The sequence below is a fragment of the Leptonychotes weddellii genome, chromosome 3, assembly GCF_054177405.1.
Source record: "Leptonychotes weddellii isolate Sample4059 chromosome 3, ASM5417740v2, whole genome shotgun sequence".
In the NCBI taxonomy this organism is placed as follows: domain Eukaryota; kingdom Metazoa; phylum Chordata; class Mammalia; order Carnivora; family Phocidae; genus Leptonychotes; species Leptonychotes weddellii.
Window position 1 is genome coordinate 102,361,414 of NC_138371.1, and position 17,004 is coordinate 102,378,417.

A 17,004-nucleotide genomic window follows, 5' to 3' on the forward strand; every position below is an offset into this window, starting at 1 on the left:
AAAGAAAAAAAAAGGGAGAGAATGTGATCAGGCAGGGGAGTAGAAAAAAACCATATACTAGAGATTTAGGGTATATTTTGATCTGTTAGAAGAAACTATCTCAAAATTTTAAAGAGAGAACAATTTATATATATATATGCCAAAAATACGGGTAACTACTATGAAGGGATAGAATATGACTCTAAAAATGAAAAATAAAAATGTTTTTTAAAAAACGGATTGATAAGATGTTGGTTGAAAAAGGGAAAAAGAAAAATTCAAAAAAAAAAAGACAGTTAAAAAAAAATTAAGTTTGAAAGACTAAAGAATCATGGTAAAAAAGCCATGAATTCTATGTGTAGTATTCCCCTAGTGCTGGAGTTCTGCCATTCTCATTGTTCGGTAAACTTGGTCTTGGCTGGCTGTTCTTGCTGATCTTCTGGGGGAGGGGCCTGTTGCCGTGGTTTCCAAATGTCTTTGCCGGAGGCGGAATTGCCCCACCCTTGCCGGGTCGGGGCTAAGTAATCTGCTCAGGTTTGCTCTCGGGAGCTTTTGTTCCTTGCAAGCTGTCCGTACAGCTTTGGAGTCCGAGAGTGAAAATGGCAGCCTCTCAATCTCTGCCCCGGAGGAGCCAAGAACTCAGGGCGCCGCTCCTCAGTGAGCCCCCAGAGAAAAGCCGTCAGTCACTCCCAGCTCCCCGGTCTCCGGCCGCACTCCGTTCTCACCCGGCCTGTGACCGCGCGTTTCTATCTCTGGCACCCAACCCCGGGTGGAGTCTCCAAACCCATCAGATCCCTGCGGTGCACTCCCGCATCACTCCTCCCGGGGAGGAAGGGGAGTCTCCCCGGATCTGCCACTTGTTGCGTCCCTGCCGGAGGAGCAGTAGCCCGACTGTGCCGCGGATCACGGTTTATGGCAACCCCGAGCTGAGAGCCCGCACCTGGGCTCCGCCTCTGCAGCCGGCTTCCCTGCTCCGTTACCTGGGAGCTCTGCCACACTCAGGCACCCCCGGTCTTTCTGTGACCCCGAGGGTCCTGAGACCACACTGTGCCCCGAGGGTTCCACCCCCTGCTTAGCCACCGGAGTGACGTCCCTCAGCGGAGCAGACTTTTAAAAGTTCTGATTTTGTGCTCTGCGGCTCTATCACTTGCCAGAAGCGCCTGACGGAGGCCCCTCCCCCGCCATCTATCCTCCCGAATATCGCCTCGGATTCACTTCTTCGCACGTCCTATCTTCCAGAAAGTGGTCGCTTTTCTGTTCAGAGAGTTGTTGCTATTCTTTTCTTCAATCTCCTGTTGAGTTCGTAGGTGTTCAGAATGGTTTGATCCCTATCCAGCTGAATTCCTGAGAGGAGACGAAATCCAGGTCTCCTACTCCTCCTCCATCTTGCTCCGCCCCCCTATAGGTTAAGGATCTCTTATCCCAAGCTACCTTCAGGATTTTCTCTTTTATCTGTGAAATTTGTAAGCTTTACTATTCTATGTCGATGTGTTGACCTATTTTTATTGATTTTTTTTAAGGGAGTTGTTTGTGCTTCCTGGATTTGAATACCTGTTTCCTTCCCCAAATTAGGGAACTTCTCAGCTATAATTTGTTCAGATAAACCTTCCATCCCTCTCTCCATCTTCTGGGACCCTTATTATCCAGATATTATTTTGCGTTATGGAATTGCTAAGTTCTGTAAGTCTGCCTTCATGATTCTTTCTCTCTTCTTCTCAGCTTCCTTATTTTCCATCATTTTATCTTCTAAATCACTGACTCTTCTGCCTCATTTATTCTCATTTTTAGAGCCTCCATTTGGGACTGCATCTCGGTAATAGCATTTTTAATTTCTGCCTGACTAGATTTTAGTTCTTTTTTTTCTACAATAAGGGATTCTCTAGTGTCTTCTATGGTTTTTTCAAACCTAACTAGTATCTTTACAATTGTTTTAAATTCTAGTTCAGATATCTTACTTATATCCATATTAAATCCCTGGCCGTGAATACTACAACCTATTCTTTTTTTCAACAACCTATTCTTTCTTTTGGGTTGAATGTCTCCATGTCATCATTTTGCCCAGAAAAGAATAGAAGAAAGAGAAAAGACAACAATAACGATGACAACAGGAAAAAAAAAAAAAGCAAAAACAATACAAATCAAGAAAAAAAACAAGAAACAACCCTTCCCCCCAAAAAAACTAGATCCTAGGTGTGTTTGACCTTCATGTTAAAGGAAACTAGATCCCAAAATAAAGAGAGAAAAACTTCTATTTTAACTTTTGTATATATATAATAATATACAATGAAAGGAAACAAAAAATAAAAAATTTATATATAAGATATATAAAAATTTTTTTAAAAAAGAATTGAAAAAATAAAATAACAAAAAATAATAAGGACTTAAAAATTAAAATTAAAAAAAAACCCACAGATGTTATATACTGTTTTCCCCAAGAGCTTTGCAGCCCTCTATGATCAGTAAACTTGGTGCAGGCCAGTTGTTCCTACTGGTCTCCTGAGGGAGGGGGCCCGTCGCACTGATTCTCAGGTGCCCTTGCCCTAGTGGAAATGCTCCCCACTTGCCAAGGGGCCAGGCATAGTGTAAGTGGCTCCAGATTCCACTATGTGGTGCTGTTTTGCTCCCTGAAGGGTTTCAGCACTGATGGGTGGCATGAAAATGGTGGTGCCCCAATCTCTAGCCCTGGAGCTGAAAGTCCACGCCCTTCACTCTTCAGTGAGCTCTCATAGAAAAGCAGTCAATTACTCTAGTCTCCCTGATTTCCATCAGATCTCTGTGTTTATCTGGCCTATGACTGAGCGCTTTTATTTCAGGCACGCAACTGAGTTTCAAAACTCAAATTTTGGGGCACCTGGGTGGCTCAGTCATTAAGCGTCTGCCTTCAGCTCAGGTCATGATCCCAGGGTCCTGGGATCGAGCCCCGCATTGGGCTCCCTGCTCCGCGGGAAGCCTGCTTCTCCCTCTCCCACTCCCCCTGCTTGTGTTCCCTCTCTTGCTGTCTCTCTCTCTGTCAAAAAATAAATAAAATCTTTAAAAAAAAAAAAAAACTCAAATTTTATGGACACCTGTGGTGCGGGTCCACACTGTTCCTATTGTGGAGGGAGGGAGGGGGGTCTCACCATGCTTCTGCCTTTTGCTGGACTCCTCCCAGGAAAGTGGTCACTGGAATGTGTAGCGGGTCGCAGTTTATGGCAACACAGAGCAGAAAGCTGGCACCTAAACTCACTGTTCTCAGTGGGCTTCCCTGCTCCTATGCCTGGGAACTCTGCCGCACTCAGGCACCCCCATTCTTGTGACCCCAGGGATCCTGAGACAATGCCATTCCACCTGGGATTCTGCCTCACTTTGTTACCTGAGCACCTTTAAGCCAGGGACATATGTAGCAGACTTCTAAAAGTTCCGATTTTGTGCTCCACTACTTATAATACTTTGCAGTAGCCTCCGTAAGCAGTCTCCCTCCCCTCCACCAAATCCTCCAGTATATCACCCCATATTCAGGTCTCTGCACCTTCCAGAAAGTGGTCGCTTTTCTATTTATAGAATTGCAGCATTTCTTTTCTCAGATGTCTGATTGATTTCACAGGTGTTCAGAATGATTTGATAGTTGTCTAGCAATATTCAAGGAAATAGAGAAACTTAGGGTCCCCTACTCCTCCACCACCTTAACTCCTCACCCTTTTCAATTTTTAAAATTTTTGTTTTTCATTTGTCTCAAGATATTTTCCTGGTGATTTTTTTTTGTTGACCCATTTGTATTTACGGGAGTATGTTCTTTAATTTCCACATATTTTTCATTTCCTTCTGTTAACGTTTTCTAGTTTCTTTCCATTGTGTGACCAGAAAAGATACTTTGTATGTTTTCAGGTTTTTTTTAATCTGGGTTTTTAAAAGACTTGATTTTCGACCTAACATATGCTGGAGGATGTTCCATGTATGCTTGAGAGAAATGTGTATTCTCTGTTGTTGGGTGGATTTTTCTCTTTATGTCAGTTAGGTGCAATTGATCTGTCATACGGTTTAAGTAGTCTATTTTTTATTGGTATTCTAATGGTTTTCCTACTTGTTATTGGAAGTAGGAAGTAGGATATTGAAGTCTCCACCTATTATTATAGTGCTATTTTTCCTTTTAATTTTGTTAGTGTTTGTGTCATATAGTTCAGAGCTCTTGTATTTGGTGCATATATGTGTTATAGTTGTATATTCTTGATGTTCTGTCAATTTATAATGTCCTTTTTCTCTTGTAACAGTATTTGACTTAGTCTATTTTGTCTAATATTTGTATAGTTCTCTTTTGATTACTATTTACACAGACTATGTTCATCTTTTCACGTTCGTTCTGTTTGTCTATAGATCTAAAATGAGTATCTGTAGACCAAATATGTTGTCATTTTTTGAACTCTAGTCCTTCACTCTGTGCCTTTTGATTCTGAAGTTTAATCCATTTAATTTTAAATTAATTATCAATAAAGAAAGACTTTTGCCATGTTGTTTTCAATGTGTTTTAGAGCCTTTTTATCATTCATTTCTTCTATTACTACCTTCTTCTGTTTACTTGACTTTTTTGTAGTGACATTTTGATTCCCTTCTCATTCTTTCTTTCTTTTTTTTTTTTTGGCATATTCTATACTTTGTGGTTACCGTGGGGATTACATATAACATATTAAAGTTATAACAGTCTATTTTGAATTGATACCAGCTTAACTGAATTGCATGTAAAAACTTCTTTACATCTTCATACATCATGTATCCATTAACATAGATTTATAGTCATTTTATGTGTTTGTCTTTTAAATCCTGTAGAAAATAAAAAGTGGAGTTATAAACCAAAACTACAAAAATACTAGATCTTATATTTGCCTGTGTATTTACCTTTACCAAGTACAAGTTACTGTCTCTCCTCCTTTCATTTTAACCTGAAGGACTTTGTTTAGCATTTCTTGTAGTCCAAGTATATTGATCATGAACTCCCTCAGCTTTTCTTTATCTGGAAGTGTTTTAACTTTTCCCTTATCTTTTGAAGGACAGTTTTGCTAGTTATAGAAGTCTCCATTGGCAAGCTTTTCCCTTTCAACACTTTATTTATTCATTCATTTATTTATTTATTTATTTATTTATTTATTTTTTATTTTTTTTAAAGATTTTATTTATTTATTTGACAGAGAGAGAATGAGAGAGAGAGCACATGAGAGTGGGGAGGGTCAGAGGGAGAAGCAGACTCCCCGCCGAGCAGGGAGCCCGATGCGGGACTCGATCCCGGGACTCCAGGATCATGACCTGAGCCAAAGGCAGTCGCCCAACCAACTGAGCCACCCAGGCGCCCCTTCATTTATTTTTTTTAGAGAGAGTTCAGGGGAGGGACAGAGAGAGAGGGAGAGAGACAATCCTAAGTAGACTCCACACCCAGTGCAGAGCCCAACACGGGGCTCGATCTCATGACCCTGAGATCATGAACTGAACTGAAATCAAGAGTCGGATGCTGAACTGACTGAGCCATCCAGGTGCCCCTCAACAATTTAAATATGTCATCCCATTGCCTTCTGGCCTCCAAGGTTTCTACTGAGAAATTGGCGGATAATCTTACTGAGGATTCTTTGGGTATAACAAATTGCATTTCTCTTAATGCTTTCAGAATTCTCTATTTGTATTCCAACAGTTTGATTATATTGTGTCTTTGTGGGGGTCTCTAAGTTTATTCTATTTAAATATCCTTGGGTTCTTGGACTCGTCAATTTATGTATTTTATCTAATTTTGGAAGTTTTTAGCTATTATATCTTCATATAATTTCTCTGCACCTTTCTCTTTCTCTCCTGCTTTTGGGACTCCTGTAATGCATATGTTGCTTTTCTTGAGAGAATCCCTCAAGTCCCTTAGGCTCTGTTCACTTCTCTTCATTATTTTTTCTTTCTGTTCCTCAGACTCTGTAATTTCAGTTGTCCTATCTTCAGGTTTGCTAATTCTTTATTCCTACTCAAATATGCGGTTGAACCCCTCTAGCGAATTTTTTGTTTTAGTTATTGTACTTTTTTTTTTTTTTTTAAGATTTTATTTATTTATTTGAGAGAGAGAGAATGAGAGACAGCATGAGAGGGAGGAGGGTCAGAGGGAGAGGCAGACTCCCCGCCGAGCAGGGAGCCCGGTGCGGGACTCGATCCCGGGACTCCAGGATCATGACCTGAGCCGAAGGCAGTCGCTTAACCAACTGAGCCACCCAGGCGCCCTAGTTATTGTACTTTTGAGCACTGGAATTTTTTTCCTTTTTATAATGTCTATTTATTGATAATCACATTTTGGTCCTTCATTTTTTCCTGATTTCCTCTAGGTTCTTTGTGCATGTTTTCCTTTAGCTCTCTGAGCATATTTAAAACCTTTGTTTTAAAGTCTTTAATAAGTCCTATGTCTCTGCTTCTTCAGGGATGGTTTCTGCCACTCTGTTTTTTTCCTTTGACTGGGTCATGTTTTCCCATGTCTTTATATGCCCTTGCTGTTTTTTTGAAAATTGGGCATCTGAAAACACAGCCACCTCTTCTAGTCATTGCAAACTGGCTCTCTTCAGGGACAGTCTTTCACTGAGTGAGCATGCTCTGAGCCTTAGAATCAGCCTCAGGTGAAGGCTTAAGGTATTCTCAGGTCTTTTCTGAGCATGCATCTTGCCTGGGCCTGAGTATGATTTTTTTCTTTATTCCTTTATATACATAGCTACTTTTAAATGTATTCATTTCCAAAAGAGTCTCACCCAAGCTTTTGCAAGCCCCAGATGGTCTAGTGTATGTCTTTACCGATAATCTCTTGCCCAGGGATCTATAGCTCTTAGTCTTCCTACAGCCTTCCCAAGTACTGCCTGTTGCTCTTCACTGCCTGAGCTCCAAGTTAGGTGAAACAGACTAGTTCCTCAGGCATCCCACAAACAAGTTAGAACATTACAGATGAAGTCTGCTATGCTCCCTCTGGTTTGACGGAAGGAATTGGGAACTGTGCTGCTATCTCTACACCAAGACTACACCATGCTGAGGAGGGGGCTGGGCAAGAACAAGAAAAACCACCATGAATTTCCTACTGTTTTTAATGTGGCTTTTCCTTGATTGGGCATTTGCTTGGTTGCTGTATACCTTTGTTTATTTTCCAGAGTTTCTATAAGATTAACTAGTTTTTGCTTGTTTTTTTTTTTTGACATCTCCACTGAGTAACAAGGGCTTAGAGTTACCTCGTTTGCCATTTTGCTGATATCAGTCTACAGGCATGAGTTTTTAGAAACCATACTAGAACTTACCAAAATAACCATTTTCTCCCCTAAAGAAATGACTTTCAGATTATTTATACAATTACCAAAACAGTTTTTGGAATACCTCTTCACCTTCAGAGCCTGTGTCACATTCTTGTTACTCTTCAGTGTGGCAAACACTCCTTTTTTTTTGAGTCCAGATTTGATCTTGAGGAAATAGTCATTTGTTTGATAATAAAATGAAAGCTACACACTACAGTTTTTGGTACAAAATTTTTTTAATTGCCATAATAATTTAATTCCATCATAGGCCCAGAAAAGATTTTGAGTACTGAGGTACAAGTAATGAAGGAATCGCTATTTGCCGTTCTAAGGGATTACTTTGAAGATTATAGTTAATTGATACCTGTGTTCTGGTTTGGTGAAGTCTTATTTTAAAATCTCATTTTATATTTATGTAATTTGTGTCAACTGATGGAAATTTTAAAATGTGCAAGCATATCTGTGTGGGAAATGAATACAAATTGTCTTTGAAATGGCACAAGTGATTACAAGATAGGATTTCTCTTTTATGTGGAATCATCTAGGATCTGTCTTCTGTAATTCTGTGACAGCTGTATCTGTGACATGATAATTATATCCTACTTTTTCTCTAGTTATCCATACTTAGTTTTCAATTATAATATATCTCAGTTGAATGCTTCTTTTAACCATGTTCGTAAACTAGTGAAATTACCCTTTTGATACCACTCAGTTGTTTTAAACTCACTTTCATATGAGCATTTATGAAATTCTGTAAAATAACTTTGGGATCTTATATGAAGGAAAAAGAATCTGTGTGAAGAAGTAGTAAGGAATGCAGATGATTATCTGTCAAATGTAATAATGGCTAAAAGCTACATTGAAGAGAAAAAAAATGATTTGGCTGCAGCTATGAAGATAGCAAGAGAGTTAAAATCAGCACCTTCTTTAAGGACTTATTGTGACCTGAATCAGGTAATTTTGATCATAATGTGAATTTATTTCTGAGGTATATTAGTTTACATGCTTTGGAATATGATATTTAAGACTTAACAGGCATTTATTTTCAGACTATTCTAACTTATCTTGGCCTCAATTTAGAACTCTTAGTGTTTGAATTCTAAAACAAACATTAATAAATTTGTTTAGCCTTTTATTGTTATTTACCAGTTAGGGAAATGGCATGGTAATAAGGTCTTTATAACACATGATCTGAGAGCAAGTAGGGTGACATTGAGTTGGAAATTGATGTTCCTAGAATATTTGAATAAAAAATGAGAACATATAAGGGCAGCAAACTAAATGAGATTCTCTGTTCTTTTCATAAACAATTGAGATATGACTGAATTCTTGACTTAAAAACTTAATTCAAGTTCTCATTCAGGGTTTTGTTTTGTTTTTTTTTTCCTTTTCTTCCTGCTTCCCCAAATGTGTGGGTCAAGAGACAGGGTGCTTCCACTATATTCTATCATCTAATAATGTGCCTAGGGAGCACAGCTGAGCAAAAATAAAAACATATTCCTGATGAGATCGTTTAGCCAGACAGAGTTAACCATCGATATTTTTGCTAATTTCTACCTTGCTCCTTTGGGATATAGATCCTGTTCTATTGTCTTTGAATCCTCATGGCCTTTTCCCATAGATAATCAGGTGTTTGGGCTGAACTGAGGTATAAAATAGAAGCCATTGGTTTACCTGCCTCCAAAGTCTCTAAGTGCTACCGTCTTACTTGATCAGACCTCTCTCATTTCCTGTGTATTACACATGAGGCATTAGGAGATGTAAAAAAGTGATAAGATTTGGTATTCACCTGGGACACCTGGGTGGCTCAGTCAGTTAAGCGTCTGCCTTCACCTCAGGTCATGATCCCAGGGTCCTGGGATCAAGCCCCACATCAGGCTCCTTGCTCAGCAGGAAGCCTGCTTCTCCCTCTGCCTGCTGCTCTCCCTGCTTGTGCACGTGCATGCTCTCTCTCTGACAAATAAAATCTTAAGAAAAAAAAAGATTTGGTATTCACCCTAGTTAGATTTATTAAGAAGATAAGGCAAAAAGACATTGGAGGATAGCAATGCAGATGCAAAGTGAATATAATCAGAATCTTCTCTGATTACATAGCTATATCCCATTTGTTAACTAGTGTCTTTTGTTGTTGTTATCTATTAATTTATGTCTCTAAAAGATTTAAAATTTCTTTAAGGGGAAAAACCATAAACACTTACTTGCATCCCTTTCGGTGCCTATAATCAAACCTTGAACACATTAGTGAGATACTTAAAGGCTATAGTTTTCCTTCTAAAATCTTACTTTGTTTCAATAATATTTATTTTTTTAAGGATTTTTTTCATTTATTAGAGAGAGAGAGAGAGAGCAATGGGAGGGGAGAGGGTCAGAGGGAGAAGCAGATTCCCCACTGAGCAGGGAGCCCAATGCAGGACTCGATCCCGAGACTCCAGGATCATGACCTGAACCGAAGGCAGTCACTCAAGCAACTGAGCTACACAGGCACCCCCAGTAATATTTATTAAAAAAAAAAAATTCACATCTGAGTAACACTTGTCTTTTGATTCTAGATTATCCGTACTTTGAAATTAACATTTGAGAGTGAATTGTTACAAGTTAGCTCTCTAAAACTAAGGAACTCTCCCAGGTAAGTAAGTTATAATTCAGGAGAACCTAAAAATTAAGTATAAAAATGTATTAGAGCCTAGATTTATTAAATAGCAAGCAATTATAAATTGAAAATTTGTGTCACAAATGTTTCCCAAATTAGCAAACATGTAAAATAAGAGTAATTTATGATAAATTGGGCATAGAGGATTCTTCAGTTACACTAGAAAAATATGTTGTCTTTGGGGTTCTTAATGTCAGCAACTGACTTTCAGAGAAAGTAATAAAGTTGTATTAGAGCACTTAAAATGTTCTTTTAGAGTTTTTAATGTTAGCCACTGACTTTTATTTAGAGAAAGTAATAAACTGGTATTAGAACATTTACTTATATGCTAGTGTTTTATTTTAGGTTGAATATGAATTGCAGTGAGATCATCTGTATGTTCAACAATATGGGAAAGATTGAATTTGAGGGCTTAACAAAGTAAGTATAAGAATGGTGACATGGGGGTGCCGAGGTGGCACAGTGGATTAAGCATCTGACTCTTGGTTTTGGCTCAGGTCCTGATCTCAGGGTTATGGGATCAAGCCCCGAACCGGGCTCCGCACTCAGCAGTGTCTGCTTAAGATTCTCTCTGCCTCTGCCCCCCTGCACATGCACTCTCTCTCCCTCTCAAATAAATAAACCTTTAAAAAAAAATGGCAACATGCCATTAATTTCTGAGAGGGTCTCTTAGAAAAATTACCTGAGACAGGAAGATTGATGTGTAGTGTGTAGTATGTATGATTCAAATACTGTAAAATAATATGAAGGGCAGTTTTCTATCACTTTAATTCTATGTAAAATATTTAAGAATGAAAAGACTTAGAAGTGATCAGTATTAAATGATATATGTGTGAGGGGCGCCTGGGTGGCTCAGTCGGTTAAGCGGCTGCCTTCGGCTCAGGTCATGATCCCAGGGTCCTGGGATCGAGCCCCGCGTCAGGCTCCCTGCTCGGCGGGGAGCCTGCTTCTCCCTCTCCCACTGCCTGCCTCTCTGCCTGCTTGTTCTCTCTCTCTCTGTCAAATAAGTAAATAAATAAAATCTTTAAAAAAAAAAATGATATGTGTGAAAGTTATCTTTGAGAGTCATTCAGCCAGCATTGAACACTGATTTTGCGCTAGGCACCATTATCCTAAACATTGAGATATATGTCAGAGAAGTTACAATAAGTAGAGGATGACACATGTAAACAATCAAGTGAATAATTGCTATGATAGTAATGTATGCAGAATTTAGTGGAGATGCAAACGAAGGGAACAGTCAGTTCTTTTGGGGGTAACAGGAGACTTAGAAAAAGGAGAATTTTATTTTATCTATGAAAATGAGTAGCAACTGGAAAGGAGACCAGAAGGCAGGTAGGCATCATAGCAGAAAGAAGGGTATAGGCAGTGAGATAATGTGCCACATTCAGGGAACTGCTTATATAATTCCAATTGGCAGAGGATACATATAGGCTAAATCCTAAAGACTTTGTATGCTGTGTAGCAGCATTTGAACTTTATTTTCTAGATCCATGTTATCCAATGTGGTAGCCACTAACCACATGCTTATGCTTAAATTTAAGCATAAGTTAATTAAAACAAAATTAAAAGGAAAAATTGGAGGGGTGCCTGGCTGGCTCAGTCAGTAAAGCATGTGACTTTTTTTTTTTTTATAAAGATTTTATTTATTTATTTGACAGAGAGAGACACAGCGAGAGAGGGAACACAAGCAGGGGGAGTGGGAGAGGGAGAAGCAGGCTCCCCGCAGAGCAGGGCGCCCCAAGCATGTGACTCTTGATCTCAGGGTTATGAGTTCGAGCCCCACGTGCTCAGTAGTTACATGTGGTTGATAGCTACCATATTAGACAGTGCCCCACATTTTCACTATTGCAGAAAGTTGGACAGCACAGCTGTAAATAGTAGAAACCACTAAAAGATTTTCAACATGAAAATAAAAATAGATTACATTTTAAAAAGATAACTCTGGTGGCCATTTAGAGGATTATTTGGAAGAGTCTGAGGCTAGAGGCTGAAGGATTAGTTGGGTTATTGTATCAATAGTCTCAGCAAATGATGAGAAACCAAACATAGGTAGTAGTACTGGAGAGCAATAGATATGACAAATGCTAAATAGGGAAAATTGATAAAGCTTATTAATTGTTTGACCATGATGAACGAGGAAAAGGGAAGCATCCTCAGTGATTTACAGGTCTAGCTTTGGTGGTTAAGTTGATGGATTGTGGTATTATTCACCAAGATTGGGAATACAAGGAGAAAATTTAGAGGAGTGGAGGGATAGTGGACATGTTGATTTATTGTTGTTTACCAGATATCTGGGGAGAAATATACAGAGAGCAGTTAGCTATATATACTAAAACTTGATTCTGGGTGTAGGAATAGTCAGAATATAGATGGTTTAGAAACTCCCAAAAAGAAAGTAAGTTCATTTACTTGTAGGTGGTATGTCTCCAGGGGAAATCATCCCCCAGGAAGCATCTACATTCATTACCTTAGGTAACTAACCAGAGTTTGGCCCACAATCTTAAAAGGTCAGGAACAGACATGAGCAGATGCGCTATAAGCCAAGTGAACTCCTACAAGCCAAGTTTACAAAAGTGAATGCCAGAATTCCAGTTTAGTCAGAATGCCAGGTTATAAACTTACGGACAAATATAATTGCCACGTGGACTGGAATACTTGTGTTGGCATTCTTTACAAGCATCTGAACAGGCCTAAGAAGCCAAATTATAAGAAATTGCTTTGTTTGCAGTGTTGTTTGCAATAGAGGGAATAAGATTAATCAAATAGCTTAATAACATTAGGCCAGATAGTACATTCGTAGTACGTTTCTTACCACCAGAGGAAAGTCCTTGCCAGAGGACTAGAGTACCAGTCCTTTGGCTCAAATCATTTTCCCCCAGATATGGAGCCCTGTACCCTGTTTGTCTTTGTGACTTGACTTTTGTGCTTACATGGATAACCATCAGCCTTCCCAATGAGTACATTCTTTTAGATATTTTCATAACTTGAATATGATTACTATCGAATATTTTTAAAACAAAACCTATTCTGTCTCTTTTAGACTCTGCATTGATCTTGTCTTGATTTTAACGTTAATTCAGAGTATTAATTTTTTTCCTAGTTTAAAGGGAATGTATCACTACAATCTGCTTTTACTTATTACAGGTGGTAATTAAACAACGGGTTTGCCCAGTAAGAGCAGGTATTGACATAAGTCAAGGACAGTACCCTGGAAAAATACTAAATTTTAAGACCGAGAAATGGTAACCTGCAAAACAAAACTGAGAGGGAGTAGGCAGAGGTTGGAAAACAAACAGGAGAAAGTGGTGTTCTGGAAGTCAAAGGAGGAGTTTATGAGACTGGAGTCGTTTGACAGTGTTAAATGTCCCAGGTCAAATGAAAATTGTTATAAAAAGAAATGTCTAGTTTGCAAATTTGGGTACATAGATGTATCCTCAGAAGGTGTTTGAATTCAGCATGTATTTTACTTATGTTCAAAGCATACCTTTTTTTAGAAGAGACAGGTAATATGTGTCATTGCTGAATCTAATTGGCTTTGTTGGTTCTTATTTCCAAAATGATTTTTTTTTTTTAAAGATTTTATTTATTTATTTGAGAGAGAGAATGAGATAGAGAGCATGAGAGGGGGGAGGGTCAGAGAGAGAGGCAGACTCCCTGCTGAGCAGGGAGCCCGACGTGGGACTCGATCCCGGGACTCCAGGATCATGACCTGAGCCGAAGGCAGTCGCTTAACCAACTGAGCCACCCAGGCGCCCATTTCCAAAATGCTTCTTAAATGATCTGTGATGAAGTTAAATCCATAATGGGTTAACCAAAAGACAAGGTTTTTGAGACTCAATCTCATTTCTTTGATAGAACTTCTATACTTGTAGATTGATAGCCTAAATCTGTGTGGATACGTGAAGAAGATAAAAAAATGGAGTAAACTGCATAAAAGTTCAACTGCGGGTTGTGGCTATTGAATAATACCCAAAGGATTCAGACTAATGGTGATTTTTAGGCCAGGTGGAGGTTTTTAATGATTTGCTTAGGATTATACCCTTCACTGTTTCCTATACTTTATTTTTAGGCCAGTAAATTAAAAAATAATCATAACATAATTTAAAATCAAAACAGCTAAGCCAGATCAAAATGATTTCTTTCGAAAACCTGTATCCACTATTCTTTAGGACTAGAAGATTGTGACATGACTGTATCATTTCTTTCTTCAGCTTCTCATTGATTATACCTCTTGTTACCTTTTAAAACCCTTAGGCTTGCCTTAGGGCTGGGAATGGGCAAAAATTTCTGGGTAATGGAAATGCCATCTAGTGATGGCTGCACAACTGTAAATTTAGTAAAAATTATTGAATTTTATGCTATGTAAATTACACATCAGTAAAGCTACTTGGGGTGCCTGGGTGGCACAGTCGGTTGAGCATCCGACTCTTGGTTCCAGCTCAGGTCATGATCTCAGGGTTCTGAGATCAAGCCACATGTTGGGCTCCACACTCAGCATGGAGTCTGCTTGAGATTCTCTGTCCATCTCCCTCTGCCCCTCCTGCTCGTGCTTTCTCTCTCTCTAAAATAAATAAATCTTTAAAAAATATAAAGCTATTTAAAAAATACTTCTGAGGCACCTATACAAAACTTTAGCTCTTTATATGTGTCACAGTATTAACTGTCATGTGGAAAGGAAATGGCTTGAAGGTAGATACAAAAATTTATGAAAAACTTAAAGTAGCCATATGCCTATCTATTTTTTATTTTTCTCCAAATTTTTATTTAAATTCCAGTTAGTTAACCTGCAGTGTAATATTGGTTTCTGGTGTAGAATTTAGTACTTCATTGCTTACATACTGTACCCAGTGCTCATCACAAGTGCCCTCCTTAATACCCATCTATTTTTTAAACAGATGTGATCCCCAAGAAAATGAAATGGGACAGAATGTTCAAAAGAAATATCATAAAAAGGAATTTTCTTGTCATGATACATACCCATTTCGAGAAAAGAAAAAGGTTGACATGTCTATTCCAACTAATGAAACCCCATCACCTTCTTTGCAACGGGAAGCCTGTGATGTACATTTAGAAGCAAAAGACTTCCAGCCACAGAAGGAGGTTGTTGCAACATCATCCCTTAAAACCATTGCTGTTCTGCCTCAAATGGGATCTAGCCCTGATGTGATAATTGAAGAAATTATTGAAGAAAACATGGAAAGTGAGTGAAAATTCAAAAGCAAGGAAACAATATATCATGTCTGTAATTAGAAACAAAATTAGTCCCTGTACTTAACAGAAACATATTGCTGTTATCTTATACCTCATTATGAGTTAACACTTCATTCCTTGTCCCTACTTTCACATTTTCCAAAATTAGGATAATTTTTTATTTTTAGTGTAATAATCTAACCTCTGAGATGTAAATTTAATATTTGGTTTAATTGAGATATTTGACTTTTTGGTGTTCCACACACAAACCTTGTATAAAAGACAAAAATACAAGTAAATAAGAGAGATATTTGTAGAGCAATCTCATGGTTTTGTCCTTAAATTTAAGAACAGGTTCTCTTAAATCTTCTTTTGAGAGATAATCTGTTATAAAATGAGTTAACATGAATATAATAGCATCTATATTGTAACATTTCAATGTATCATAATAGTTTGATTAGATTTACAATGCTGGTATTCTCCCCATTAACTACTACTGTGTAGTTAGTATACTACCAGTTCTTTCGGACCATTTTCAAGTTCTGTTTTAGGTCTCTTCTGCCCACCACTTCCCAATCTGTTTCATTGGCTGATTCTCCAGAATGACCTTTTGAAAGCAAAAAAAAAAAAAAACCAAAAACACATTTTTGGTTGTTTCCATTCTATTATTATTGCTGATATCTCAGTGAGTTAAGAAACCTATCATGACTATATCTACTGATAAAAAGGAGTCTTCCATTTCCAGTATTTTGCCAATTCAAGTACAGCTTTTTAAGCAATAGTGTGCCATTGTCATCCTAATAAAACTAGTACAATTGCCTTTATTTCCTATTTTGATGAAGCATGCTTCACAGATTATCTTGTGGAAACACCTAGAGATCCAAAAAAGCCTTTTCAGAAAAAATCGTCTTTCCCTTTTGGATCAAAAGCAGGTACTTTAACAACTCTGAACTTGATGTTATGGAGTTTGCTCTGTGTAAAGTAACTCTAATGTAGTGTGAAGGCAGTGAATAAAATTTACTGTTAACTAAAACTTCTTCCTTTTAATGTTACAAGTTTTAGTTGTTATTGGCAAAAATATTTCTGAAATTTGTAACACTTCTCTCAACTGCCTCCCCAGTTACACATATTTATCTCTTTACCCCATCCTCAATGTGGGTATTATTCTTTGTGGTCTGTATTGGACAGTTAAAATGATCTATTTGTTTCATTTTTATCATCTCTCTTTACTGTCTCCAATTCCACTCCTCCTATTCTTTGTGTTTTAAACATTTTTAGTAAATAAAACATCTACATTGTTCAAAAATTATATATTAAAAGTGTGAAATTTTTCCCTAACCTGTCCCATTTCATTCAGTCCCTCCCTCTCTTCCAGAGTTTCTTCATGCATATACAAATATATATTATTATTATGTTTTTGTACACGAAACAAAGCATACCATGCACACTGTTCTGTTCTTTTAATTCCTTTTTTAACATTATATTCTGGACATCTTTTCAGTAGCTACACTTGGCTTCATTACTGCTATATACAAAAAATTTTTCTCTTTTATTCTACCCTCACCACCCATGCAACCTCCACCAAAACACATACATCTTCCCCTAAATGGTGCTCAATATATTGGCTTTGCCCAGACATTTTTTCACACTTCTCTAGCCAGATAAGATTTGTATTCAGAGTGTCTATGAGCTTATTCTTGGTTCTTTGGGTATAGTATAAACAGGATTTTGGGGATATGCAAGAGACCTACTTATTATCAATAGAGTTCGGAGTTCCAGAATGTTCATAAATAAACTCTGATGTTTTGTTATAATGTAGTAGAGTTACAGTATATCTTGACTTTAGAATCTAACTATCAGATGAACTGCAATTCCACTTAACATACTTGGCAAGTAAAATAAAATATTTGCAGCTCAGAT

General features: G+C 37.9%; 1 protein-coding gene across 1 annotated transcript in view; it reads left to right on the forward strand.

Annotated features, from left to right (window-relative positions):
- Positions 1 to 17,004, forward strand: part of RNF17 (ring finger protein 17) — a 120,988-nt gene that overhangs the window by 16,555 nt on the left and 87,429 nt on the right. The window contains exons 7-10 of the mRNA XM_081815276.1: positions 8,024 to 8,195; positions 9,791 to 9,867; positions 10,237 to 10,311; positions 14,790 to 15,094. Coding sequence (XP_081671402.1) covers positions 8,024 to 8,195; positions 9,791 to 9,867; positions 10,237 to 10,311; positions 14,790 to 15,094 — 629 coding nt within the window. The remainder of the gene's footprint in view (positions 1 to 8,023; positions 8,196 to 9,790; positions 9,868 to 10,236; positions 10,312 to 14,789; positions 15,095 to 17,004) is intronic.